Genomic DNA, 25,516 nt, shown 5'->3' with positions numbered 1-25,516 from the left:
TCTCACACTGAGGCTGCCAGCACAGCATTGCACTAAGCACACTGCATCAGAAGCTTTGAGTTCCAGTCCCGATGCTGCCATGGCTTGACTGTGTGACTTTGGGAAGTTACTTAATCTTCACTTAGAAGAGATTCCAAACTCTTTACTTTGGCCTTCAATGCCTCACATATCTCTCCAAGCTCATCTGGGGCCACTTTTCCTCCTTCTCAATCTACTCCTACCCTTCTGGCCTCTGAACAGTCATAAAACTCAACAGTTCTTTTGCATTTGCTGCTGCCACTGCCTGACCCTCTATAAAGACACCTGCTTGTCTTCCTAACATAAAAGACTTCTTCAGAGAAGCCTCCTCTGAGTACACTCTCTAAAGTAGCCCCCCTTTATTTTTCTATCACTTTATAGCACTTATCGCAACACGTGATCATCCTGTTTATTATCTGACTTTCTTCTCTACCCTTAAGGGCAGAGACTTTCATGACATCCACCATCTAGCCACCAGTACCTGTCACAACACCTAGAACAGTGTAGGGATGTGATCAATACTGGATAGATGGATGGTTCATGGATATATGGATGGATGGATGGTTGAATATACTGGATGGATGGATGGATGGATGGATGGATGGATGGATGGACGGACGGACGGATGAATAGACAGGGTACAATTTTTGCCACAGATGCACTTCTCCCTTCCCCATAGTTGTTATGGATGTCAGGGAGATACAGTGTTGTGTTCCCTGGAAAAACACATAAAAGCTCAATGAAGAAAATAAATATGGTCAGTACTCCAGCCACCTAGAGATAGGCACCATCAACATTCTTGGATACATCTTTCTAGCCTTTTCTCTAGTAACCTATATGTGTACAAACATATACACTATGTACAACAGTAGGATCAAATTGATATACTCTTTTGAGACCTATCATTTTCACTTCTCAATATATTATAAATAGCTCCCTGTCTGGTTAAATATTCTACATCCTAATTTTTAAAGGTAACTTAAAAAATATAATTTGGATACATTCTTTATTACTAAAACTTGTCTCATTGCAAATATTTTTTTGATACCTGAAACTTCAAAGAACATAATTGTTTATAAATATTATACATTTCTATCTGCTTTCTTAAAGTAAAATCCTAGAAGAGAAATTGCTGGGTCACAGAGTGTAAAGAATTTAAGGTTATTCATGAATCGGCAAATTGTCCTCTGACGTTTGCACTTCCCACTGGCGACAAAGACCACTGCCAGTTTCCTCCACTCTCATCCCCACTAAACTTTGTTTGTTTAAAGCATAGGGCACTTATTATAATTCTTACTCAAGAAAACATACCCACTTTTGCCTACTGCAATAGTCAGAACATTGAGCAGCACTACTGAAATAACATTCATAGGGAAGGGTATAACTGCTAATGGGGTCTGAGGCTCAGTTACCTCAGCCGCCCCATACAGTGAAGAGGAAGAGCATGGAAGAACTCCAAAGGAAGAGTTTTGGGGATTCAGATGAAGTCCCTGAATTCAATGGAGCCAGGAACTACTGACATGTACTTTCTGGTGTCCAGTATCAGTAAGTTCTGAAATCTAGTCTCACCTGAGTACAATACCCAGTGCTCCATTTCCTGTGTGAGCTAAATGGAGTTCTTCTCGTCCTTTTAGAAAGCAACCAGCCAAGGAGTTTCCTCTTTTCCTCCAGCTAAACCTAAACCTCTGGTGCCCAATTCACACTAAAACACAAACTGTCTCAGGACATCACAAAGTCAGACTGCCATGAAAAGAGCTGGTTATCACTTTCACTGTGGGGAAGTGGTCTTGTTTAGTTTCATATTTTATAAGAAAAGAGGCTGGACACAGTGGCTCATGCCTATAATCCCAGCACTTTGGGAGGCCAAGGTGGGTGGATTGCTTGAGCTCAGGAGTTTGAGACCAGCTTGGCCAAAATGGTGAAACCCTGTCTCTACTAAAAATACAAAAATTAGCCAGGCATGGTGGTGCACACCTGCAATTCCAGCTACTCGGGAGGCTGAGGCATGAGAATACCTTGAACCTGGGAGGCAGAGGTTGCAATGAGCCAAGATCGTGCCATTGCACTCCAGCCTTGACGACAGAACAAGACTGTCTCAAAAACAAAAACAAAAAGAAAAAGAAAAAGAAAAAGAGGCCTTCATTAGATAATCAAAGGTAGCCACTCTATCTAGGTAAGAAATAAAGACGTTTACATGACAATATTCAGCCATGAGACAATGCCCTGTGTAGGAAAGGAACTCCTTGCTGAAATGAAAGCAATCCAGAATTACTAACATGGTCACACTTCTTTTTTATTTGTTTAGAAAAGGGGGGTTAACTTGGAAAGTTGTAGTATTTATTTGTCAGGCTCTTTTTTAAGTTAAAAAAAAAAAAAAAACCCTTATACGCCTATGGCTTCTAAATCCTAGATCTACAGTAATTCCGCCTATGCAACCCTCATTCTTTTGAATAAACATTGTACAATCTTCTGGATTTCTCTATGACTTTTTTTCATACTTGTGAATCTGTTTGGAAAGAAAAGAAAAAGGAAAGCGGGGGAAAAGCCTTGTGTTTTTCATAACGTCTAATCTTTTTCCCCATTGGCATTCACCAGATGTTGCTTTGGATCGGAAGATAAATATTAAAATCTAAGCAAGAACAAAGCGAGCTGTTTACTGGGCAGATTTTTCAGATGTTCTCTTGAACAGTTGAAAAAGACAGGAGATGCTTTGATATGCAGGCTGGCTGGAATCCACAATGGAATGGGCCCTCCAAGAGAGTTGTAGCCCCTACCACGGCTGCCAGTCCACATCCACCCAGCCTACACTCTCTGATGGCTCCATCAGTCCATTAGCCAAGCATTTGTGGGCAAGTTCAGGGAGGGAGAAGGTAAGGTTACCTGATAAAGAGGCCCGAGAACGATGGAAACATTGACTCCGCCCAATGATCTGGCACAAAGAGGCACTGGGAACTTTCCTCACAAATGTAAAGGTAAGGCCATGATTCCAGCATTCGCTCTGTCCCCACGGCAACTGTCAAATCACACTGCACATAGGTGTGTCTGGCAGCCTCACAGCTGTCCTCCTCATGCTTCAGGCTGCACAGGAAAGCCAAGGACACTGCAGGAAACAGTCACCGTCAGGAAAGAACCACAGAGAGAACCGAAGGCCTCCAGTCCGTTTCACAAATGAAGTTCCTGTGTCCTCCCTTGACCAATAGGAATATGAAGTTAGCAGTTTACTTTTCTTTTTTTTTTTTTTTCTTTTTTTGAGACGGAGTCTCGCTCTGTCGCCCAGGCTGGAGTGCAGTGGCCGGATCTCAGCTCACTGCAAGCTCCGCCTCCCGGGTTTACGCCATTCTCCTGCCTCAGCCTCCCGAGTAGCTGAGACTACAGGTGCCCGCCACCTCGCCCGGCTAGTTTTTGTATTTTTAGTAGAGACGGGGTTTCACCGTGTTAGCCAGGATGGTCTCGATCTCCTGACCTCGTGATCCGCCCGTCTCGGCCTCCCAAAGTGCTGGGATTACAGGCTTGAGCCACCACCCCCGGCCTGCAGTTTACTTTTTTAAAAATGTATTATGTATGTGTAATGTACACAGAAAAATGCAAGTATCATTTTTGTAAAATATGAATCATCATCATAAAAAAACCTCAGGTAAACTTCCCAGCCAACATAAGATATAAAACTCTTGTAATACACTTAAATCTGTGTGTTTCTCCCCAAGTCCGTCCCTTTCCTCCTCATTCTCAGAAATAACCACTTGCCATTTTTTAAGTAGTTTTATCACACACGTTTGTATCCCTAAACAAGAGATTCAGTTTTACTTGTTTTTGAACTTTATAAAATATGATACATGATAAAATATTCTTGGGCCTGCTTTTTGCATTCCATATTATATTTTCAAGATTTATCCACATTACTACATATAACTATTGTTAATACATTTTCACTGCTGTTCAATATTGTATTGCATGAACCTACCACAATATATTTATCTATTCTCTTATCAATGAACTTTTTGGTATTTCCCAGTTTTTGCTACTAAAAACATGGACAAAATTTCATCTAGGGTGCATGCCCATCAAGAAAATTTCTTATTCAAAGAGTAGGTACAAGTTCAACTTTACAAGATAGTGCCATACTGTTTTCCAAAGTAGTTGTGCCATTTTGTATTCCTACCAGCCATAGTTGTAAGTTCCCATTACACCATATAATTACAAGCACTTGAAATTATCAGACTCCTAATTTTTGCCAATCAGGTGTGTAAAATAGCATTTCATTGTGGTCCTAATTTGCATTTCAATCATTACTTTTAGGTTGACCAGTTTTTTTGTTTTGTTTTGTTTTGTTTTTTGAGACAGAGTTTCGCTATGTTGCCCAGGCTGGAGTGCAGTGGCACAATCTCGCCTCACTGCAACTTCCACCTCCCGGGTTTAAGCAATTCCCCTGCCTCAGCCTCCTGAGTAGCTGGGACTACAGGTGCACACCACCACACCCCGGCTGATTTTTTTGGATTTTAGCAGAGACAGGGTTTCTCCATGTTGCCCAGGCTGATCTTGAACTTCTGAGCTCAGGCAATCCACCTGCCTCAGCCTCCAAAGTGCTAGGATTACAAGCGTGAGTCACCGTGCCTGGCCAAGTTGACCGATTTTTTATGTTTGGTAACAGCTCATGTTTTCTCTTCTGTGAAATTCCTGTTTCTCTCATTTGCCCATTTTTCTTTTTCTTTCTTTTTTTTGAGACGGCGTCTCACTCTGTCGCCCAGGCTGGAGTGCAGTGGCTGGATCTCAGCTCACTGCAAGCTCCGCCTCCCAGGTTTACGCCATTCTCCTTCCTCAGCCTCCCGAGTAGCTGGGATTACAGGCGCCTGCCACCTCGCCCAGCTAGTTTTTTGTACCTTTTTTGTTTTTTTAGTAGAGACGTGGTTTCACCGTGCTAGCCAGGATGGTCTCAATCTCCTGACCTCATGATCCACCTGTCTCGGCCTCCCAAAGTGCTGGGATTACAGGCTTGAGCCACTGCGCCCAGCCTTGCCCATTTTTCTATTGGGTTGTTTGTCTCATTGACTTGGATAAGTTTGTGGATTTCTTGATTTTCATATAATTATAAACATTAACATGTTATAGAGATAAAAAGCAAGTATTTGAAGCACTCTGACTCTCAGGCCATTTTTTTCTGAGTCCTGACACACATATAAAAAGCACATCATGAGGCAGACTGGAACAACCTTTAACTAGAAGATGAACAAAGCTCCACATGAGATGGTTCAGGAGCAGCTCTGTCTGAAAACCTTAATAAAGAGGGAAAAAGAAAAAAATCTCTGTAGCCCGATTCCTCTGTAGCAACCCTGCCCATGTGAGTATGCAACAAAGGTTATCAAGGGCCGTGGGCTTAGACCTGTGCTTCCCCGCCTCATTACAGTGCTGCAGCAAGGGTTACACGAGATAAGTACATAGGAGAGGGTTTGTAGTTATGCAATCATGCCCAAAGAGTACTATTGTTGCTGTTATATTCTAAAGCACCTGGCACCTAGGAGGTTGGCTGTGAATGTGTTTTGAATGAATTAGAGCAATAAAAATGACTGACAGTAGGACTCTTGTATGAACAGACAAAACATAAGAACTTTCCAGTTAGTAAGCCCTAAGGCAAATAAAAACAAGTTCCACACCTATAAAATAATGAATTCATTAAAGGTGATCAAGTAGATGCAAATTGACAAGCTGGATTATGAAAATCACCCAGGGCTGGAGATCAAAATCCACGGGTTTTACTCAGAGTAAAAAACTCAGAGTTTTGCCACTAAATATCTGTGTGACCTTAATCACTTTCACTTTCCTCGCCTTATGGAAAAGTTAAAGTTTCCATGAAAACGTCATGTGGTATAATTCAAGGTATAAATGCAAGAAAGCCAAAGAGCAAAGATTGTGCTCATTTTAAACAAACACAAAGTATTAGTTTCACCTAACAGGATGTTTTGGCAACTCATTACAGGAAAGAGTAAATTACTCCTATTGTTAGAAGTACAATTTGTGGGGATGGTAAAAATGAGTGACACCCAAAATAGCAAAAGCACATTTGTAGAGCCCCCTGCTTTAACTCCCCCTGCCCCACACATGTAAAGAAAACATATTAGTCCTGTGGCACAGGCATAAACAAAACAATAATTAGGAACGTTTGAGTTCAGGGTCATTATCTGTAACCTGGAATGTGAAACATCACTCTATTGTACAAAGTCAAACTGAAGAAAAAAACTCAAAGCATGGGTCAGAATTCAAAGCGACCTTGGCAAATGAGAGAAGTTAACAGAAATAAACAAAAGAACAAATGAAAAGAGTAAGATAGTAAACTACAAAAGAGAAAAGGAAATCATATAAATATGAGGAAAGTCCACCTGTGTGCAGCCACGGTAGAAACACATGCGCGCACACACACACCCCTTGGGATAACAGTAGGGAACAGAAAGCTTATTAACCAGCAAGACGGCACTATAATTTTACAAACAAATATGGGATCAGACGATACACAGGCATCTTATGATGTTACCCAATTTGACCAGAACTTGCTTGTATAGAACAGCTTCCTCGTTTGGAGCTTCAAATCAGAAAAGAATGTAGGATTTCAGGGAGGGCTGAGAAGTGAGATACTAAAATGCTTACTTGGAAAGTTTCTGATTCAGTAGGGCCCAAGAATTCACATTTCTAACAAGCTCCCAAGTGAGGCCCCTGCAGCTACTGCTCCAGGAAGCACACTTCCAGATCCACTGCCATAGAGGAACTGAGATTACTCAGCTTTCCAAAGAACCACCCGCTGATTAAGATTGAAAAAATTAGAGTAGGGGAGCATCCATCAGGCAGAGGATGGATTTCTCTGAGAGGAGCAATTGCGAAACACTAGTAAGGGCTGCTGCTGGGAAATTCTCCTCTGAAAAATCTTTAAAAATACAAGTGATTCTTAGCTAACTTGGTTGTACTCAATCCTGTCTGAAAATGGAGAAATTAGTAGTAGTTTCTAGTAATGTCTAAGACATATCCCTTTTGACAATTTGATGTCCATTATAGACCTACTTCCTAGGGGAAAAAAAAATACGCAATCATATACTCAAAATGCTTCATCCAGTTTCAGCAGGTTAACAGAATCCCCAAATCCCATCTTGGATCTTAAGTAAGAAACCTCTGGAATTGGCTCTCACAATTTCCTCTCAATCTTTAGACATTCTGATTGAAAGTATTTTAAAAGACTTTTTTATGAAAGGAAAATTAGTTAAATTATGCATTTCTCTAGAGTAAGTGTGTATTGCACAATCAATGAGTGTTTGGTGACACCTAGTGGCCATATAAATAGTTACAGCTTCCCACTCATTTTCCTCTTTAAAAAAATCAAGGAATGTTGAGTTGTTTTCTAAATCTTCCTAAACACAGTAATTTTTTCATTATTCTTCCCCTAGAAGTTATAAAACCTAAAATATCACAGCTTACCTGACCCTGAAACGTCATTGACTTTTGTCTTATACTAGTTGAAATTAAGTGTTTTGAAATAGTAACACGGGGCTTTTAAAAGTATATTAATTTGAGCAATGTATATGTGAAAGCTTTTTAAAAAAATGTAGCAGTATTAGTTAAAAATTAGAGCCTATAAATGTGCAGTCTTAGCTTTCTGCTTCCACTGTTTCCTGATCTTTCATTTATTCCTCATCAAGCATTAATTTTACACATACCCTCAACAACACTGTTCCAAGCCGAGGAGGGAGAGCAGTGAATCAAACGGACAATGTTTTCAACTTCAATCTTCTATTGTGTCTTAAATTTCCCATTGTGGAATCTATCTCTCTTCCATAATGTTGTGCTTATATACATGATGATAATAGGAAACTCAATTTCTAGCATTTTAAACAAAAATTTTTCTTCCTCTTCCCTCTTCCCCCTCCTCCCTCTCCTCCTTGTCCTCTTTGTATGAGACAACACAGCACAAACTTCCATCACAACAGCATTATCCATCATGAAATTCTCGTCCAAGCTCAGGTGATGTGGTGCTTTTATCAGTTTGTAAATCTTTAGCCCACATTCAAGTTGTAGACAAATAAGTTAGGAATAAAACTTACAACACTACACAGAAAGGAGGGATGTAAATGGTTAAGTGCACCGGTACAAGATTTACAATTAGGCAAACAAGATAATCACCTGGCTCAATATGAGCTATCTCAAATGCAGTAAGGTCCTATAGTAATAACAGGAATTTCTTCCTTCTGATTCTTTTTTCCTGAAGCTCAGTGGGGTATTACTATGTGTTGTGAATCCCCAAGCTTTGCAACTTCCTCTCTCATCTCTTTCCCCACAAAGACATGGCTTCTCACACCACAATTTATATGATGGCTACGCAGCTTAAAGTAGTGAGCAATGGTGGTGTTTTACTGAATAAGAAATAAGTAATTATGTGAACATTGGAGAACAAGAAGACAACATGAGTGTTGGCTCTTTTGCTTGTAATAAGAAACCAAACTCTGAACACACAAAGCTAATTTTCAAGTGATATCCAGCTTGACAATCTCCATCCCTTTACTGGTACCTCCAATAAGCAGATGTCTTCAGCAACCTCACCTCAGAACAAAGCCAAGAGCTTGTTTCCTCCATGACTCCTATAGCTGTCATTGAAACTAATATTCAGAATTCAGAATTACATCCTCCGTCATCCTAAGACTGCAGTTAAGAACACAGGTGATAAGTGTTTCAATATTCATCTAACATTGACCTATTAATATGACAAAAGTTATTATGAATCATTGTAACAGGTGGCCCCAGATTCTCACTGTCATTTTATATGGGGAGTAGAGAAATTCTTTTCCTAGGCACACATAGAGAAATTAGTAGTCAGTACAGCATTAATCACAAAAATAGAATTAACCAAAGAATATCATTCCCGTATATATGCTTTAAAACGTATGTGTGTGGCATCTTTACTCACCATCCAGGGGCAGAACCAAGCAGCTGAAGGCAGACACTGTAGCATTAGCCAGGACTCGGCAGGGAGCACCACACACAGCAGCTGAGACATTCCCTGGAGAAAATCCTGCTCCAAACACATGCACCAGCCTTCCACCCAGGCAGCCTTTAAAGACAAAGGTACAAGCTCATGATCATACATGCAAACCTCCCTTCTTTACTCAACTCAAAATTCAAACCTTTGCTTCCTCACTACCCATCCTTCTTTTCACATCCTCAGAATTCACACAACTGGCTTGAGGTGCCTGCTGGCCTCAGTTTCCTCTCCACTCGGGCTCTGGCCTTGGTTCTGTCTGATCCCAATCACATTCAACACCCTATTGTGCTTTATATAGAAAATTAATGCTTATTTATAGTTTTTAAACTTTTTATTCAAAGAGCCATAAAATGAAAGTAAAAATTCCCCCAACCACCTGACTCCCTCCCTGGAGGTATCCAGGTATAGAGTTTCTTATGGCTCCTTCCAGAATTTTTAAGCATCTATGTTTCTGATTCAAAGGATTATTCTATCCATATTATTCTGGAACTTGCTTTTTTGCTTCAAAGTATAGTATAGATATTTTTCCAAAACTCTATGGATACAGTTCATTTTAATAGTTACTCAGAATTCCATTATAGGGCCATGCTACAATTTATTTGACTATTTTTCTATCAATTAAAAATTTCCATTATTTCTCCTCTTTTGCTATTGTTAATAGTGATGCAATAACAGTACATGTTTTGGGACATTCGTATGAGTAAAACTAATCCACATTTCTAGTTCACACTGAGATACAGAGTTCGCATCACTACTGCCTTCATACCAAGTCTAGGTGGTACTTGACTAACTCAAAAATAATGCTTTTGTTTAAGATGCATTTCTTATTTCCCTGCTCTTCCATCATAAAAACATGGAATCTCAGAGAGTAGAAAGGGGAATTTGGGGGTCATCCAGTCCAAATTCCTTTATCAAATAAGGAAGTTGAGTTTTAGAAAAGTCAAGCATAAGTTAGCTAAATTAGTGACAGACTCGAGCCAAATCCCAGTCCCCACAGTGTTCCACCAAGCTGAGACCAAATTTGTTCTGAGAAATGTCTTAGTTAGTACTTCGTCAGTCTAAGATTCTGTTTCTATAATTTTTTCTATACTTTCTAAATCATAACTAAATTTGAACTATCTCAAGTGCAATAAGGCTTTAAGTGAATAGAAATTGAAATCTTTTCTTCACTGGAAGGAAAGGCTAGGCAATTTTTGGTATATCTAAAGGGAGAAAACAGTTCAATCAGTTTAATTGTTCTATACATTTGGCTTATTATTGTTGAAATATGAGTCCACTTGTGAAATATTACAAAATGATAAAAAAAAATACTTAATAAATTTTAAACAATGCAAATTGGCAGACAGGGTCTAAAACTAAGTGAAGGCATTCACATTCTTAAATGATCAAATTATGCTCTTACAAATGGTGTTATTTAATTTAAAATACAAATTTAAAATACAAATCCAGTTGTATTTTACAAATTTAAAATACAAATTTAAAACACAAATTCAGTTAATGCATCAAATTAAAATACAATCAAACATTTGCACAGTTCCTTTGATATGCATAGTTTCTGTGAAACTGTGCATATGCAGTAAAATGCACAGTTTCCTTGATAAAAATAAATTTAAAAAGCTTCATAAACAGAGCGTAACAAAGACAAGCCTCAGGAAGGAATTGGGATTGTAAGAAGCCAGTGGGCTTCTCTTTCCTTCCATCAGGCAGATCATGTTAATTTTCTACTTCCCAGAAGTGAAAGGAGCTACCAATTCATTTACATAAAGAAAGTGTGCTGTCTTATTTGTTTGACTTACCAAAGTTCTCCTTCACTGCTGTAATAATAACTCTTGAAGTGAACACCAGGACAGATGAGGCCCACCCTCTGATGCAGTCATAGCCTCTGACATGGTACTCCCCAGCCGGAAGGGAAGGGACCACGCACTGAAGAACGGTATGGTTACCAGAGACACCCATGCAGGGTGACATTCCTATAAAAATGTCCATGTTTGCAGCTTCTGAGATCTGGGCCACTGCAAAGGTTAAGATGCCATCGCTCTGAGAAATAGAGATCAATTCTGGGGTAAAGGCATTGCTATAACCAATGACTCCTATGTGATACCAAAGTCCATCTACCCCTATTTCCAGGGCAGCAGAGCCATTCCCTGTGGGAACAATGCACTGGATGAGCTCAGCACCGATGTTCACCATCAGGCAGGCCTGCTGGTCAATGTAGACTGACGTGGTGTTCTGTCCTCTCAGGCCTGTGCCCTCTATGGTCAAGAGGCTTCCACCATGTATGCTGAAATTCTTAGGAAAATAATGAAATACTTGGGGCATAATGTAGAAGTCTCTGGAAACATTACCAGAACAAGCATACCCATTTCTTGTATAAAAAACTGACAGGTAGTGGGGTCCTGGGGCCAAGTCTCTTATCTGGCACGCAACGTGGCTTGCGTTAAAAAAAGTTACATTGCAAAGAAGTTGATCATCCACAAACACCATTGGCTCATCAGCTGTGGTGCCTAACCTCTGACCCCTAATCAGCACAGTGGTCAGAGACCCGCTGGTGTTTGTGGACAAGGTGTCCATGACAGGACTTGTCTCTTCCCTTATGAAGAGAGTGCAATTCCCATGACACTCACTGGTTATCCCATTGACCAGGACCGTGACATTCAGGGAGAAGGAAGCTCCAGGCAAGGGGTCACCCTCCAGGCTAACCTGGCAGAGAATGGTGTGGTCTCCCAAACTCAAAATCACACAAGTAAAAGGACCTGAGAGGTCAACCCGAACCGACCTCGTTCTAGAGTTAAGAAGCAACCCCCTCACGGTGAGTATGGTCCCACCACATGCCGAGCCCTGCGATGGGAAGATGGCCATTATCCGAGGCGTCACTGCAAATTGCTGGGGCACCGCAGACATGTTAGCAAATCCCATCTGCTTCTGACGTACTTGCAGAGGATAGATGCCGGCCTCCAGACTGTGAAGAGGGATGGAGCATCCAGACAGGCTTGAGTTACCCTGGAAGGACTGTGTCTCAGCATCACAGTTCAGGTTCCCCAGAAGGATGACTGAGTTGGAAAGGTTACTTCCTCCCACATGCAGGCTCAGGCTGCTATTTGTGATTTCGCCTTGCATGGCAGTGACTACTGGTGTTGCTGCTGCTTCATACACGAAAGTGAAGCCATCCCCCACCAAGCTTGGTGAAGGACCATGGGCGAAGGACCTGTTGCCAGCCCAGACCTCCACGGCAGCTGGGACAGTGGGAGCGCCTGCATCGGGTATCTGGGGGGCCGGCAGGGTCTCACACCAGATGCTCGCCTCTGTTAAGTTCACAAGGTCACAGGACCGATTGCCCACAAGTACCCAAACCAAAGCTGGGTCCCTGCTGAAGCCTATTCCTGAGATGCTGAGGATGGTCCCTCCTAAAGTATGAATATGGAAAACAAAATATTACAGCTGATATTCTGAACTAAGCACTCACAGCACCTGCGGAAGTCCTAGGGCAATTAAGTGGAAGGTAGGGCACGTGTTAGTGAAACCTCAATTATTTTTTCTCACCCACACCAATGCTAAATTTGTAATTGTTTAGACAGGAGTCAGATGTGGTAAATTCACATAACAGTAAAATAATACAAATTGTTATATAGGAAGGATGCCTTTAACACAAACTTTTCAAGTACCTTTGTATATCCTAGAAGCCACCACTTTAATCAACTTACACACTAATGAAAAACCAAATTTCTTAGTCTTCTTATCATATGTTATATTATTGGACATATTATCCCATATGCTATATATAGACTATTTGTACATTGTCCCGTATACATTCAACTTACATGCTAATGAAAAATCAAATTCACGGAAGTCTTCTTTTATACTGTTCTATATAATAGTCCAATATTCCACATATTATACATTCCATTATATTCTATTTATTGTACCATATATTCTATATTCCATATACAGGAGAGACATTAAAAGTCATTGCATCGTGCTGGTAAATTTGCTGCTACCTTCATAGAATCTTTGCCTTACTCTCCAGTAGAGAGGACACCAAAGATCAAACCCCATCTTCAGGACAGGATTGGAGTAACATGACCCACAGCATAACCAAACTGTGCAACGTGGCTTTTAGGAGGATTTTACTATACTCAAAAAGGATAATGTGCTATCTTATAGACGATCACAATGATCATTGACATGTCACTAGATCACTTTCCATTCTTTCTGAAAACAGTTTTAGAGATTGGTCTATTTGTCTTGTTCTTCCATCTCCCATATCAGCAAGTGTGTTTCTATTTCTGAGTCCTTCATCTGTCTCTCTCATGGAAATTGAAGTCCCACAGATTCAGTCCTCCCCTCCTTGCATCTAAAGGGTGAATGCAGGACATGCTGCCCTTGTTTTTCTCATATCCACTCTAGAGTGCCACCCATCAGATGCTTCATCCTCTTTTCATTAGAAAAACAGGCACATCTCGACAGGGCGCAGATTCATGCCTATAATCCCAGCACTTTGGGAGGCTGAGGCGGTGGATCACCTGAGGTCAGGAGTTCGAGACCAGCCTGGCCAACATGATGAAACCCCGTCTCTACTGAAAATACAAAAATTAGCCGGGCATGATGGTGGCTGCCTGTAATCCCAGCTACTTAGGAGGCTGAGACTGGAGAATCACTTGAACCTGGGAGGCGGACAGTGCAGTGAGCCAAGTCGGCACCATTGCACTTCAGACTAGGCAACAAGAGTGAAACTCCGTCTCAAAAAAAAAAAAAGAAGGAGAAGGAGATTGAGGAGGAGGAGGAGGAGGAGGAGAGAAAGAGGAAGAAGAAAGAAGAAGAAAGAAGAAGAAGAAGAGCAGGCACAGGCATATCTCCTTATCATAAAAATTCTTTAATTTCCTGAGCAAATGAATCACCAAGTTTTAACACCCTTTTTAAAACACCCCTCAGTTCCTGGAGCCTGAGAAAACTTTCTCTCCTGTTTCCCCTCTCTCTGACCTCACTGGCAAATTAATCCAGAAACAAAGTCTGAATATCCAGCAAATAGAATTGCTGGATTTGCTGGATAATTGATAACAGTCACATACAAGCCACTCACCCAGCAGAGACCCACAGCAAGGCTCGATGCTGAAAACTTCTGTGAGGTACTGGATGTGGAGATCAACCCTACAGAAGATAGGGAGATGGTAAGGAAATAACTGACAGAGAGAGATAAGAAAAAGTAAGCCAGAAGAGCCATATGTATTTTGAGGAGAAGAGCAAACTGTCTGTGTAAGGTCTCTAAGATTTGTTCCAGTGTTACGATGTTCATGTCTTTAACCCCTAACTTCCGAGGGAGAAAGAAAATACCTAAGTCAAAACTAGAATGACCTAGCTGAATGCTAGACCATCAGATAAACCTAAAATTAACGCAAGTGGCCTCCTCACCCTTGTGAGTGAATGCTGATCCCATTGATAGAGACAGAAATTCTGTGGAGGCCAGCTGGCAGTGCAGGCAGTGCCACCTCCAGGCCCCACGCTGACTGTGTGTGAACCAGAGCCAAGGCATCCTGGATGTGGACTTCCACATCCAAATCCGTATAGTTCACCAGCCTCGCCACTCCAATGACCAGGGTCTCACCGCCTGTGTTGAGAAGAATCCATTAGCCTCTGAGATGTGGGGTTTGTGGGCTCAACCATCTATTCAATTCTAAAACTGTCTTTTTGGATTAAATACACAGTCACCCCTATGCATAATACTCTAAGAGTTTTGATACCAACCTAAATTTTTCAAGAAACTTCTAACAACTTTTTTTTTTTTTTTTTGAGACAGGTCTCATTCGGTCACCCAGGAGTGCTTTGGTGCAATCTCGGCTCACTGCAGCCTTGATCTCCAGGCCTCAAGCATTCCTCCCACCTCAGCCTCCCAAGTAGCTGGGATTGCAGGCATGTGCCACCACACCCAGCTAATTTTTGTATTTTTTGCAGAGACAGGGTTTTGCCATGTTGCCCAAGCTGGTCTCAACCTCTTGGGCTCAACCAATCTGCCTGCCTTAGCCTCCCAAAGTGCTGGGTTTACAGGGGAAAGCCATGTTGCTTGGCCAAACAACTCTTTTAACAGAGATATGGTCTATAACCTCAATAGTATAAAGAGAAAAACTGGCAGTATGATTGTATTCGAGAGACACTAACTTATTTCCACGCAAAGGCAAACCAAGAAGTTTGCAGAGCTAACAGTCTTTATAACCAGCAAATAGCACCACATATTGGTTTCTCAGCCTCCACTTTTCTACTGGTAGAAGACTGAAGCTATATTTGAGTGTGCACTGAACCTTACAGTAATGCTGTATATGAGTTTAGTAGCTCATAACTGACAGAGTACTTTCATATATGTTATCCAACTTGGTCCACACACTATCCTGATTATTTATATGGGGCAATTAATATGACTGGCATTTTGCATTTGAGGAAACTAAGCTCAGTAGCCACAGCCTCATGGCTATTAATATTTAGTAAAAAAAAAAAAAAAAAAAAAAAAATTTTTTTTTAAGTCAAGGACTGAGCCCAGTCTTCTGTCTTGCATTTCAATGCCTTTTTAGTTTAATTAGCAACTCCATTAAAGTATGTACACTATGGGCACTTTCATGCAATTTCTTTTAACTCAAATATTTATTGAGTACTATGAGGAAAATGCCGCAAGGGGCACAAAATAAGTTAAAAACAGACCCTGCCCTCAAAGAAGCCTCAACGGTAGTAAAATAGGTGACAAAATGGCTTCAGTAAAAGATATACTATAAGAGGCCGGGTGCGGTGGCTCAAGCCTGTAATCCCAGCACTTTGGGAGGCCGAGACGGGCGGATCACAAGGTCAGGAGATCGAGACCATCCTGGCTAACACGGTGAAACCCCGTCTCTACTAAAAAATACAGAGAAAACTAGCCGGGCGAGGTGGCGGGCGCCTGTAGTCCCAGCTACTCGGAGGCTGAGGCAGGAGAATGGCGTAAACCCGGGAGGCGGAGCTTGCAGTGAGCTGAGAACCGGCCACTGCACTCCAGCCCGGGCGACAGAGCGAGACTCCGTCTCAAAAAAAAAAAAAAAGATATACTATAAGAGAGGTGAAAATTAGGCACTGGGATTGCTCAAATCAGAGCAACATTATGAATATCAGGAAAGATGGAATGGGCAAGATGAGAGTTGAATTGGAGTTTGAAAGATAAATCCGAAAAGAAAGCCATAGAGAAAAGCGTGCTTATCATTTGTTTCTGGAAATTCCACGGTTTTATCCAAAACTTTTCATAGCACTTTCTCAATCAACCAGTGGCTTGGAGAGAAAAAAAGAGAATTGGGTGACATTCTGGAAGGTACAGGTAGGGTTCTGTTGTGGGGATAGGCCAAGTTGATGGTGGTTCTAGGGCCAAAGACCAAGAAAGCCAAGCCAGAGGGATGTCTGCTTAACTCAGTGGACGGTAGTGACCACCGAAGACTTCTAAGCAAGGAAAAGATATGATTAAAACTGTTCTTCCAGTCTATAAGATAAATTGAAAAGATAGACGAGGAGAAATCTAATCTGCAGACAATTATAGTCTTAATCAAGTGGACCAAATCAAGTGGGCAACAGCAGGAGTGGAAATCAATGTCCTCACCTTTCCTGTGTCCCAGTGTGGCCACTGAGACATGGCTTGGACTAAAGCATCTCTAGCTCCTTTAGCCTGTAACGTTTGAGGACTGCTGCAGAGCTGGTATCTATGGGATGCCATGGCCAATTAGATGAGGAGGAGAAAGAGGTTGCTTGAAAGAGAAAAGTCAAAGAAGAAGGATGTGGTGTGGTGGGAAGACTATGCATCTGCATTCAAATCCTTGATCTGCCATTTTACTACCTCTGTGACTTTGGGTGATTTACTTACAGCTCCCCAAAGCCTTGGATTTTTTCATCAATAACACGGTTAATAAAGCCCATCCCATGTGGTTTGTTATAAGGAATAGGTTAGATATCCTGGGAAAGAATCTGCCATGATATAGTACACAAGAATGCCTCAGTTAACTTTATTTTCTTCCTTGCTCCCCATTCTCTTGACTGCAAGTCTTCCCAATCTCTACTGGGAAGTCTGAAGCTTCAGTGTAGTGAGTTCAAGGGATTTCAGTGCTGATCAAGGAAAAAGACATGACTATGAAGTGGCAGTAGCAAAAAACAAGCAGTATGTGGGTGGTATTTTGACAGAGTCACAGAGGAGGAGGAAGTCTCGCAGCATAAGACCTTCCACAGGCAACAGTACAGGGCCCCCATCCAGAAAGGGAAGAAGGCAAGGGAACTGGGAGGGGGTGGGAAGATGAGAGAAGGGGGCTCTGTGTCCAGATGACGTCACTCAGCAGCCTGCTGAGTAGCCTCTGGGACAGAGAGCTCTAAAGGCATCAGTGGCTTAGGGTATTTTATAGCCCCAGGGTTTTCTTACCTATGGCTGATTGATGGGTGCAGTTTTATGGGGCATGCAAAGCAAGAGGACTTTAAATGGCTAAAAATATGCTTATTTTGGCTACACTGAAAACAAGTGGATGTGTAAAAGTTTGAATTTAGCATTGGCAGGCTTTTAAGCTAATGGATCCTGGGGTGCTATGAAGAAGTAAAAAAAAAAAAAAAAAAAAAAAGTAGGGCCAATAGACACGGCCTTTCTTTGGCTTGTTTGTAAAGCATTCAATATCTGGCAAAATGATGGCATTCACTTCAACAAAGATTTATTGGTGCTTACTCTGTGTCAATTCCTGGACCAGGTACTTTTACCTGCTTTATTTCCTATCTTCATGATTATCTTGGAAGAATTATTCCCACCTATCAAATGAAGGAACTGAAGATAAAAGAAGTTACATATCTTACCCAAGGAATATCGTAAGTTCAACTAAATTTGGCCTAAGGCTGTCTCTGTACCTTGAGTCTCTACATAAAGAATGGCAACCCAACTTTGTGATAAACTGAAAGCCTCAACTACCTGAGCCTCAGTTAATCACAGGCTGCCAGTTGATCAGACCATGCTCCAGTAAGGCAAACAGGGAGCTGTTTCTGGCCTTACTTCCATTTTCTGTCTATAAATGCTGCCTGCTCATGTGGCAGAGTGCAGCTCTCTGAATCTTTTCTGGTTCAACAACTTACTATTAGTCTTTGTTCAAACAAACTCTGTTAAATTTAATTTCTTGAAAGTTCTTCTTTTTAACAAGTGGTTGAGCTGGGATTCATGAAGATTCCATTTTTCCTGACTATAGAATCTAACACTAAAGGTCCTGCACATCAAATTCACCACCACCCCCCATCCTTGGTCCCTCTTATGCTTTTATTTTCATTTCATCTCAGTCTCACAGTCATCATCAACATCATGTCTTGGATGGACATGTGCAGCACTCCAACTTAAAAGAGGCATTCCCAAAAGGCTTCTACACTTTGTGGATTTTATAACATGTTCCTCTTTTTTCTGCTTGTAGAAAGATTTAAATGCAAGTATAAATTTTTAAAAGAATGCATTACATTGTATGTATCAACAACATAACTTTTGGAGCTCTTGGTCAATTGTCAAGCTAATCCTAGATGCCTCTGAGGCACTGATATAACATATTTATTCTTTTCATTACAGGTAAGAAATTTTATTAAAAGCCAAAAATCACTGAAATCTGAATATAACATGTAGCTCCCCCTCCCTTTTCTACCTCATTGGGAAGAATCTATACCACTAAGGAATTTTACACACTTCAGTCGCCTGAGGCAGCAAATTCTTCTTCTGCACTATCTGAGCTGAATAATATTGGAAGCTAAAGGACACTTCTCTTTATTTATGTACTCTTGGGCTATGGAAAATGAAAATAGTACCAGAAAAATTGAGTTCAGCTTTTTCTTTGGGAAATATGATGGTTTTTTTTTTTTTACAATAAACCCTTAGATAATGACTACCACAAACCCTGTTATCTGGCATTCAGTTCACCAGAAAGGGAACTTACCTGCTACTCTTCCAAATCTATATGGAATTACATGATAATAAATTATTATAATTCTACCTTGTCATATCCTCTGAATCATCAAAGAAAAATTATTTCATGTAGTAGTTGCTAATGAGTCCATTATTTTTATACATAGAATGTCTCAAGAAACAAGAATTCTAAGTTAACCAGAATATCTTATTCTCTAATCATACTAAATAACTGCTACAATAGAACCTGCTGTCAAAAAGCAGTATTTTACAGTTAACTACAAGTAGATAAGTACTTGGTATATACAAACAGATGACCTGTGTTCAAGTTTTAGACAAATTACTTATTCTCTCCATTCCTTAATTTCCTTATCTGTAAATTGAAGCTAATAATCCTATAAATTAGTGTCAAGGATTAAATTACATCTATTATATGTTTATGCTATCATTATTGTCACTTACTAAATGCTCGAGAAATATATTTTGAATTGTAACTTTTGAAGTCCCACATCCTTTTCATGATGGAAACGGTCCCATCTGTACAATAGTTCCATTTTACAGATGGAAAAGCAGATATCAGGAGATTGATTTGATGATGGCTAAGATGAAAAAAGCAATCTCCTAGTTTTCAGGAAAAAACTTAAATCCAAAATATAATAAATTTCAGAGGACACTGATTGCCCTTTTTATAGGATCAATGCTCTAAGAAGAAAAAGATCTTACAGTATCACATATTTTACCTGCTATGTTGCTTGTGTTTCTGCTTAGAGTCACAATAACTGGATTTAAAGAAGAGACATATGTAAATGCTCTGGGAAGAACTGCAGAATGGTTCCCTCTGATCACAGTCACATTCACAATGTGTCCATCTTTCCCCTGAAAAAATCAATTTTAAAAATTAAACCTCAGTTTTATTTTAACGTGGGACTGACTTAAGGGAAGAGAACTCCATATAGAATTACTTTTAAAAGTTAATTTTAAGAAAGTTGTTTTTAAAAGGTATATTTGCTACTTCCAAGTCTCTGTCTTCCCCTAAACCCTGCACACCTTCCCCATCCTGCCCCCTGTCCCCAACACAGAGTGATAGGTGCTTGGACTAGTAGTCAAGTGCAGTGTTAGATGCATAAGGACATGCTCTAAGGGGTAAATAAGAATGATTTGCAATTAACACACCAATTGTTTCTGCAAAAATATGGCAATTTCAAATAAATATCTATACCTAGCTAAACTATCCATCAAGTATGAGAGTACTCTCAAGCATGTGAGAACTCAGAAAATTTCTCCATGATACATTCTTTTATAGGATATACTTATGGTTATTATCTCATAAAATAAATAATAATTTAAATATATATAATTTCTATTTAATATAAAATATAATTATATCTCATAAAATAAATAATAATTTAAACATATATATACATAAAACCCAAGAAACAGTGACTCTACCCAAGAAAGCAATCAAAGTAAGTACTAGGATAAAATCTGTAGAATAAACCTAGAAAATAAGCAGGTTAGATTGAAACAGGAGAACAGAGATAGCTTCAAGGAAAATGAATAACTGACATGATGGAACTTTTATTAAAAGATGTTGGATTTTACTTATAAGAAAGACACGTTGGCCAGGCCCAGTGGCTCATACCTGTAATCCCAGCATTTTGGGAGGCTGAGGTGGGTGGATCACCTGAGATCAGGAGTTCGAGACCAACCTGACCAACATGGAGAAACCCCATCTCCACTAAAAATACAAAAAAAATTAACTGGGTGTGGTAGTGCATGCCTGTAATCCCAGCTACTCAGGAGGCTGAGGCAGGAGAATCACTTGAAGCCGGGAGGCAGAGGTTGTGGTAAGCCATCATTGCACCACTCCAGCCTGGGCAACAAAAGCAAATCTCTGTCTCAAACAAACAAACAAACAAACAAAAAGACATGTTTAGAAAACAAAGTAAGAATTCTAGGGGGACAAAAAAACCCAAAGAACTATAAAAGAAAAAAATAAACTACCTGGTTCTGCCAGCATCATTTAAATAGCTAGAATGATATAAACATGTTTTATTGATTTAACATAAAAATGGTATTGTAACTATATTTGAAAGAATTAAAAGTGGTTGTTTCAGGAAGAGAGAATTAAAGAAGGGAGAGGAGGGGCAGGAGAGCATAATTTACTATTTTCCTTTTAACCAATGCATCTATCACTTGGATCAAAAGTAAAATTCACTTTTTATTAATGTTTATTTTCTCTGGTAAAAGAAATCAAGCAGTACATGTCTTACCCATTAAAATGGCAAATATATATTAAGATAATAAAGTGATAACCCAATATTGGCCAAAGTGCCAAAAATCAGACACTTGCACAATGATGGTAGGAGTATAATTTGAAAGGGAATTTCAGACAACTGGATACTACATATCAAAAGCTTTATAATTTATATTAATTTATCCTGAGAAAAGAAATGTACCCCCAAAACGTAGTTATTAGGATGATTAAAGCCCTGTTGTTTACAGTAAGAAAAATCTAGAAATTATCTAAATGTCTGGTAATAGGGAATAGTTAAACAAATTAGAGTACAACCACATATTGGAATTGAATGTAGTTTACATATAAAAGCTAGCTTTTCATAATATTTAAGAAACTAGATGAGATTAAAATGTGGGACTAGTGATCAAAGAATATTTTGAAACTTATCTCCCAGGGGATCTTTATTTTGGGGTCATGGGTGTGCTAGGAATGTTGATACTGCTTAAGTCAACTCCGAATAGAAAGTTCAGCAGCAGCTGTGAGTGTGACTCTCCCCAACAGCACCAGGGAAGAGCCCAGACTCAAATGCCTTAATAGGCCATGATATAGCACCAATTGAAATGAAAGAAAGAGGTCAGGGACTTGTTTTTAAGAGGAAAAGGAAGCAAATGGAGAATAACTAAGAAGATATTTCTTAGAAATCACACATTCTAGAAGTTTCTAAGTTCTACAATTCATACCCATACTAGAAAACAAAATTGCTGGTGAAAACTAAGTTGTTTGTTGTTTGCTTAATAGAGAAGGGAGAATTCGCAATACATAAGCCTTGCAAGTCAACACCCAGAATGTGCACTAGCTAAATTTATTTGTTATGTGTCACTAATACTCACTGAGAGTACAGACCAGAACTGCCTGGTTGTCTTCTTTTTAAAGAAATTAATTGATGTTAATTACAAGCTCCATTGGTGGGGTCAGTTTCCCACTTCAGAGCAAAACAGACAATGTAACTACTACAAGCATACTGTCGTGATGAGAAGTTCATATCAATTCATTTAGTTCTAAGAAGTGATTCACTGAAACCGTTATGTTAATAGTGGTCACTCACCCAGAGAGAAAGAGATATGAAAGGAATCTACTTACCCTGGGTGGAACTCTGCACAGAATTCTGCTTGAATTGCTTGTAGTGACATTGATGGCACAAGAGTAAGATCCAAATAATACCAGGCTAACACCTTCCAAACTAGAGCCTCGGATGGTGGCCCAGAACCCTCCTGTAACAAAAACAGCATATTCAAATGGGATCACCAACCATACAGGCAGACAAAAATTAATTATGCATAAGATGGATATAATGAAATTAAAATATGAAACTTCTTAGTCAAAACAAAGACAAAGCTCAAACTGCAGGAAAAAACTGGAGTTAAATATACAAACTATCATATAGAAAGGGAGAAATAGTGACAGGAGGGCAGAGAGAGGTAGCACTGCATCCTGAAGACCTTTAAGAGTAAAACCTAGGAACACAATCGTGCCACAAGTCAGAACAGGTAGGTAGTAGTCTCTGAAAACTCTTTCTGCCCTAAATTTTAAAGATCATTCCTGCAATCCTATAAAACATATTTTTTCCCTAAGAAACCAAGTGTAACAGAGCATCATGGTGGAAGGAACGGTGGCTGAGAGTCAGGGTCAGGGCCACAGATTACTCAGCTACTTTCAGCAGGTCATTGTAGTATGTGGCCCCTGAGCTGAAGGGTCAGCATTTTCCTCATCTTTAAATAATAGTGTTAGCCCTTCCAGCTTTGTGATTTGACACTACACATACTAGGTTCAGGTCACTATGAAAATGTAGAAATGACTGGCATCACCGCCCACTGCCATCAGAATTTTTCTACTGACCACTAAAGAGCAACCACAGAAAACCCCCATTTCTTCCCTGTGGATGTTAGGAAGAAGAGAGTTGGCTCCAGTTCTGCTATCACGGCACACGTTTCCATGTGGAGGAGCAGCCTTTGATCTAGATGATGTATAACGATGATTCTGGTCTGCCATCTCCCCAGATGGTGATACAAGAGAGGCAGTCAGGCCACCAAACAGCCTTACCCTCCTTGAGGGTGGGTAAGGGTACAGAAGCAAGACTACCTTCAGGCATGTTGGGGATAGAAATCGGAATCTACAAAACCTGATGAAAACCTTTGAGGACAGTGTGACTCGTTGGACTAATACCCTGAAGTTAAATGAATAAGAGCAATATACAATCATGATATAAAATATACAATATCTGGAAACAAACTTCACAAAAAAAAAAAATTTAAGAAGGTAAAAAAATTGAAAAATAATCTTTGAAATACTGTTGAATAACTTAATGGATGGATTAAAACTTACATAAGAAAACTAAAATAAATGGATCGAAAGAATGAACACCATAAAGGTGACATATCTTTATAAATTAAAGCATCAATGCAATTTCAATAGACATGTAAACAGAATTTGTACTTAAATTAGACAAGCTGATTCTTAAGTTTAATGAAAAATAAACAAGAATAGCCAGAAAACAAAATTTGAAAAAGAAGTGTAAAGAGGTCTTCTGCCAAACATTAAAATATCTTATATAGTAACTATGGTATCAACTATATGGTAAAATAAAATATAGTCCAGAAAGAAATGCAGATCAATATGAGGCTATAGTGTAGGATACAAGTGACATTTCACATAATGCAAAATATAAATTATTTATTCAGTAAATAAAATGAGTAAATATCACTGAAAAAAACTAAATCTGAATTTCTACCTTATATACTTCACCAAAATAAATTCCCAATTTATCAAATATTTGAATATTAAAAAGTTTTTTAACTAGAAGGAAACATGGAAGAATTTTTATTTTCATATAATTTCAGAGCTGCAAAGTCTGTACTAAGTATTTTACAAGTCCTGAAGCCATAAAAGGAAGACATCTTTTATTATATAAAAATTAAAAATATTTATGAATTGCCAAAATAAAAAACAAAGAGACAAATGATAATAAAGGACAAATATCCTTAATACATAAAATGCTCTTTAAAATCAGTAAGAAAGAACAATACCGCATTAGAAAAAATGGGCTAAGGAGATAAACAGACACTTCACTGAAAAGGAAACACAATGCCCCTAAACACATGAAAAGATATTCAATTTCTGTCTCAATAAAATAAATGCAAATTAAAACTACAATGAAATATTCTTTTTCTCCTATAAAATAGGTAAATGTCAAAAAGCTTGGGAACACACCATGTTAGTAAAATGTGGTAAATAAACACTCATATGCATTGCTGCATAGGCAATAAATTATGCAACCTCTAAAGAGAATATTTTGATATTTACCAAAATTTTTAATGCACATAACCTCTTGACCCAGCAATTCAACTTCTAAGAAATTATGCTACTAATATTTTTGCACATGTACAAAATGGGACAACTCCATATACTAAATAATAAAGTTGAACCCCGTTTAGGGCTGAATTATGTCTCCTGCATCCCCATCAAAATTTATGTTATTACCCTAGCTCCCAATAACTTCAAACATGACCTTATTCAGAAATGGGATCTTAGCAGATGTAATTAAACTAAGATGAGGTCATACTAAAAAAATATAAGCCCCTAATCCAATACTCGTGTCTTTTTTTTTTTTTTTTTTTTAATTATTATACTTTAAGTTCTAGGGTACATATGCATAACGTGCAGGTTACATATGTATATCTGTGCCATGTTGGTGTGCTGCACCCATCAACTCGTCAGCACCCATCAATTCATCATTTATATCAGGTATAACTCCCCAATGCAATCCCTCTCCTCTCCCCCCTCCCCATGATAGGCCCCAGTGTGTGATGTTCCCCTTCCCGAGTCCAAGTGAACTCATTGTTCAGTTCCCACCTATGAGTGAGAACATGCGGTGTTTGGTTTTCTCTTCTTGTGATAGTTTGCTAAGAATGATGGTTTCCAGCTGCATCCATGTCCCTACAAAGGATGCAAACTCATCCTTTTTTATGGCTGCATAGTATTCCATGGTGTATATGTGCCACATTTTCTTAATCCAGTCTGTCACTGATGGACATTTGGGTTGATTCCAAGTCTTTGCTATTGTGAAGAGTGCCGCAATAAACATACGTGTGCATGTGTCTTTGTAGTAGAATAATTTATAATCCTTTGGGTATATACCCAGTAGTGGGATGGCTGGGTCATATGGTACATCTAGTTCTAGATCCTTGAGGAATTGCCATACTGTTTTCCATAATGGTTGAACTAGTTTACAATCCCACCAACAGTGTAAAAGTGTTCCTATTTCTCCACATCCTCTCCAACACCT

General features: G+C 39.4%; 1 protein-coding gene across 1 annotated transcript in view; it reads right to left on the bottom strand.

Moving 5' to 3' along the window:
• PKHD1 (PKHD1 ciliary IPT domain containing fibrocystin/polyductin) overlaps positions 1-25,516 on the bottom strand; it is a 469,171-nt gene that overhangs the window by 395,911 nt on the left and 47,744 nt on the right. The window contains exons 27-33 of the mRNA XM_023212993.1: positions 22,315-22,445; positions 19,676-19,811; positions 14,438-14,633; positions 14,109-14,176; positions 10,828-12,435; positions 8,957-9,100; positions 2,899-3,118 (exon numbers count right to left, since the gene is read on the bottom strand). Coding sequence (XP_023068761.1) covers positions 2,899-3,118; positions 8,957-9,100; positions 10,828-12,435; positions 14,109-14,176; positions 14,438-14,633; positions 19,676-19,811; positions 22,315-22,445 — 2,503 coding nt within the window. The remainder of the gene's footprint in view (positions 1-2,898; positions 3,119-8,956; positions 9,101-10,827; positions 12,436-14,108; positions 14,177-14,437; positions 14,634-19,675; positions 19,812-22,314; positions 22,446-25,516) is intronic.

This window comes from Piliocolobus tephrosceles, chromosome 5 (genome assembly GCF_002776525.5).
Source record: "Piliocolobus tephrosceles isolate RC106 chromosome 5, ASM277652v3, whole genome shotgun sequence".
In the NCBI taxonomy this organism is placed as follows: domain Eukaryota; kingdom Metazoa; phylum Chordata; class Mammalia; order Primates; family Cercopithecidae; genus Piliocolobus; species Piliocolobus tephrosceles.
The sequence above is the reverse complement of the archived record's forward strand: the minus strand, read 5'-3'. Positions and strand labels throughout refer to the sequence as shown.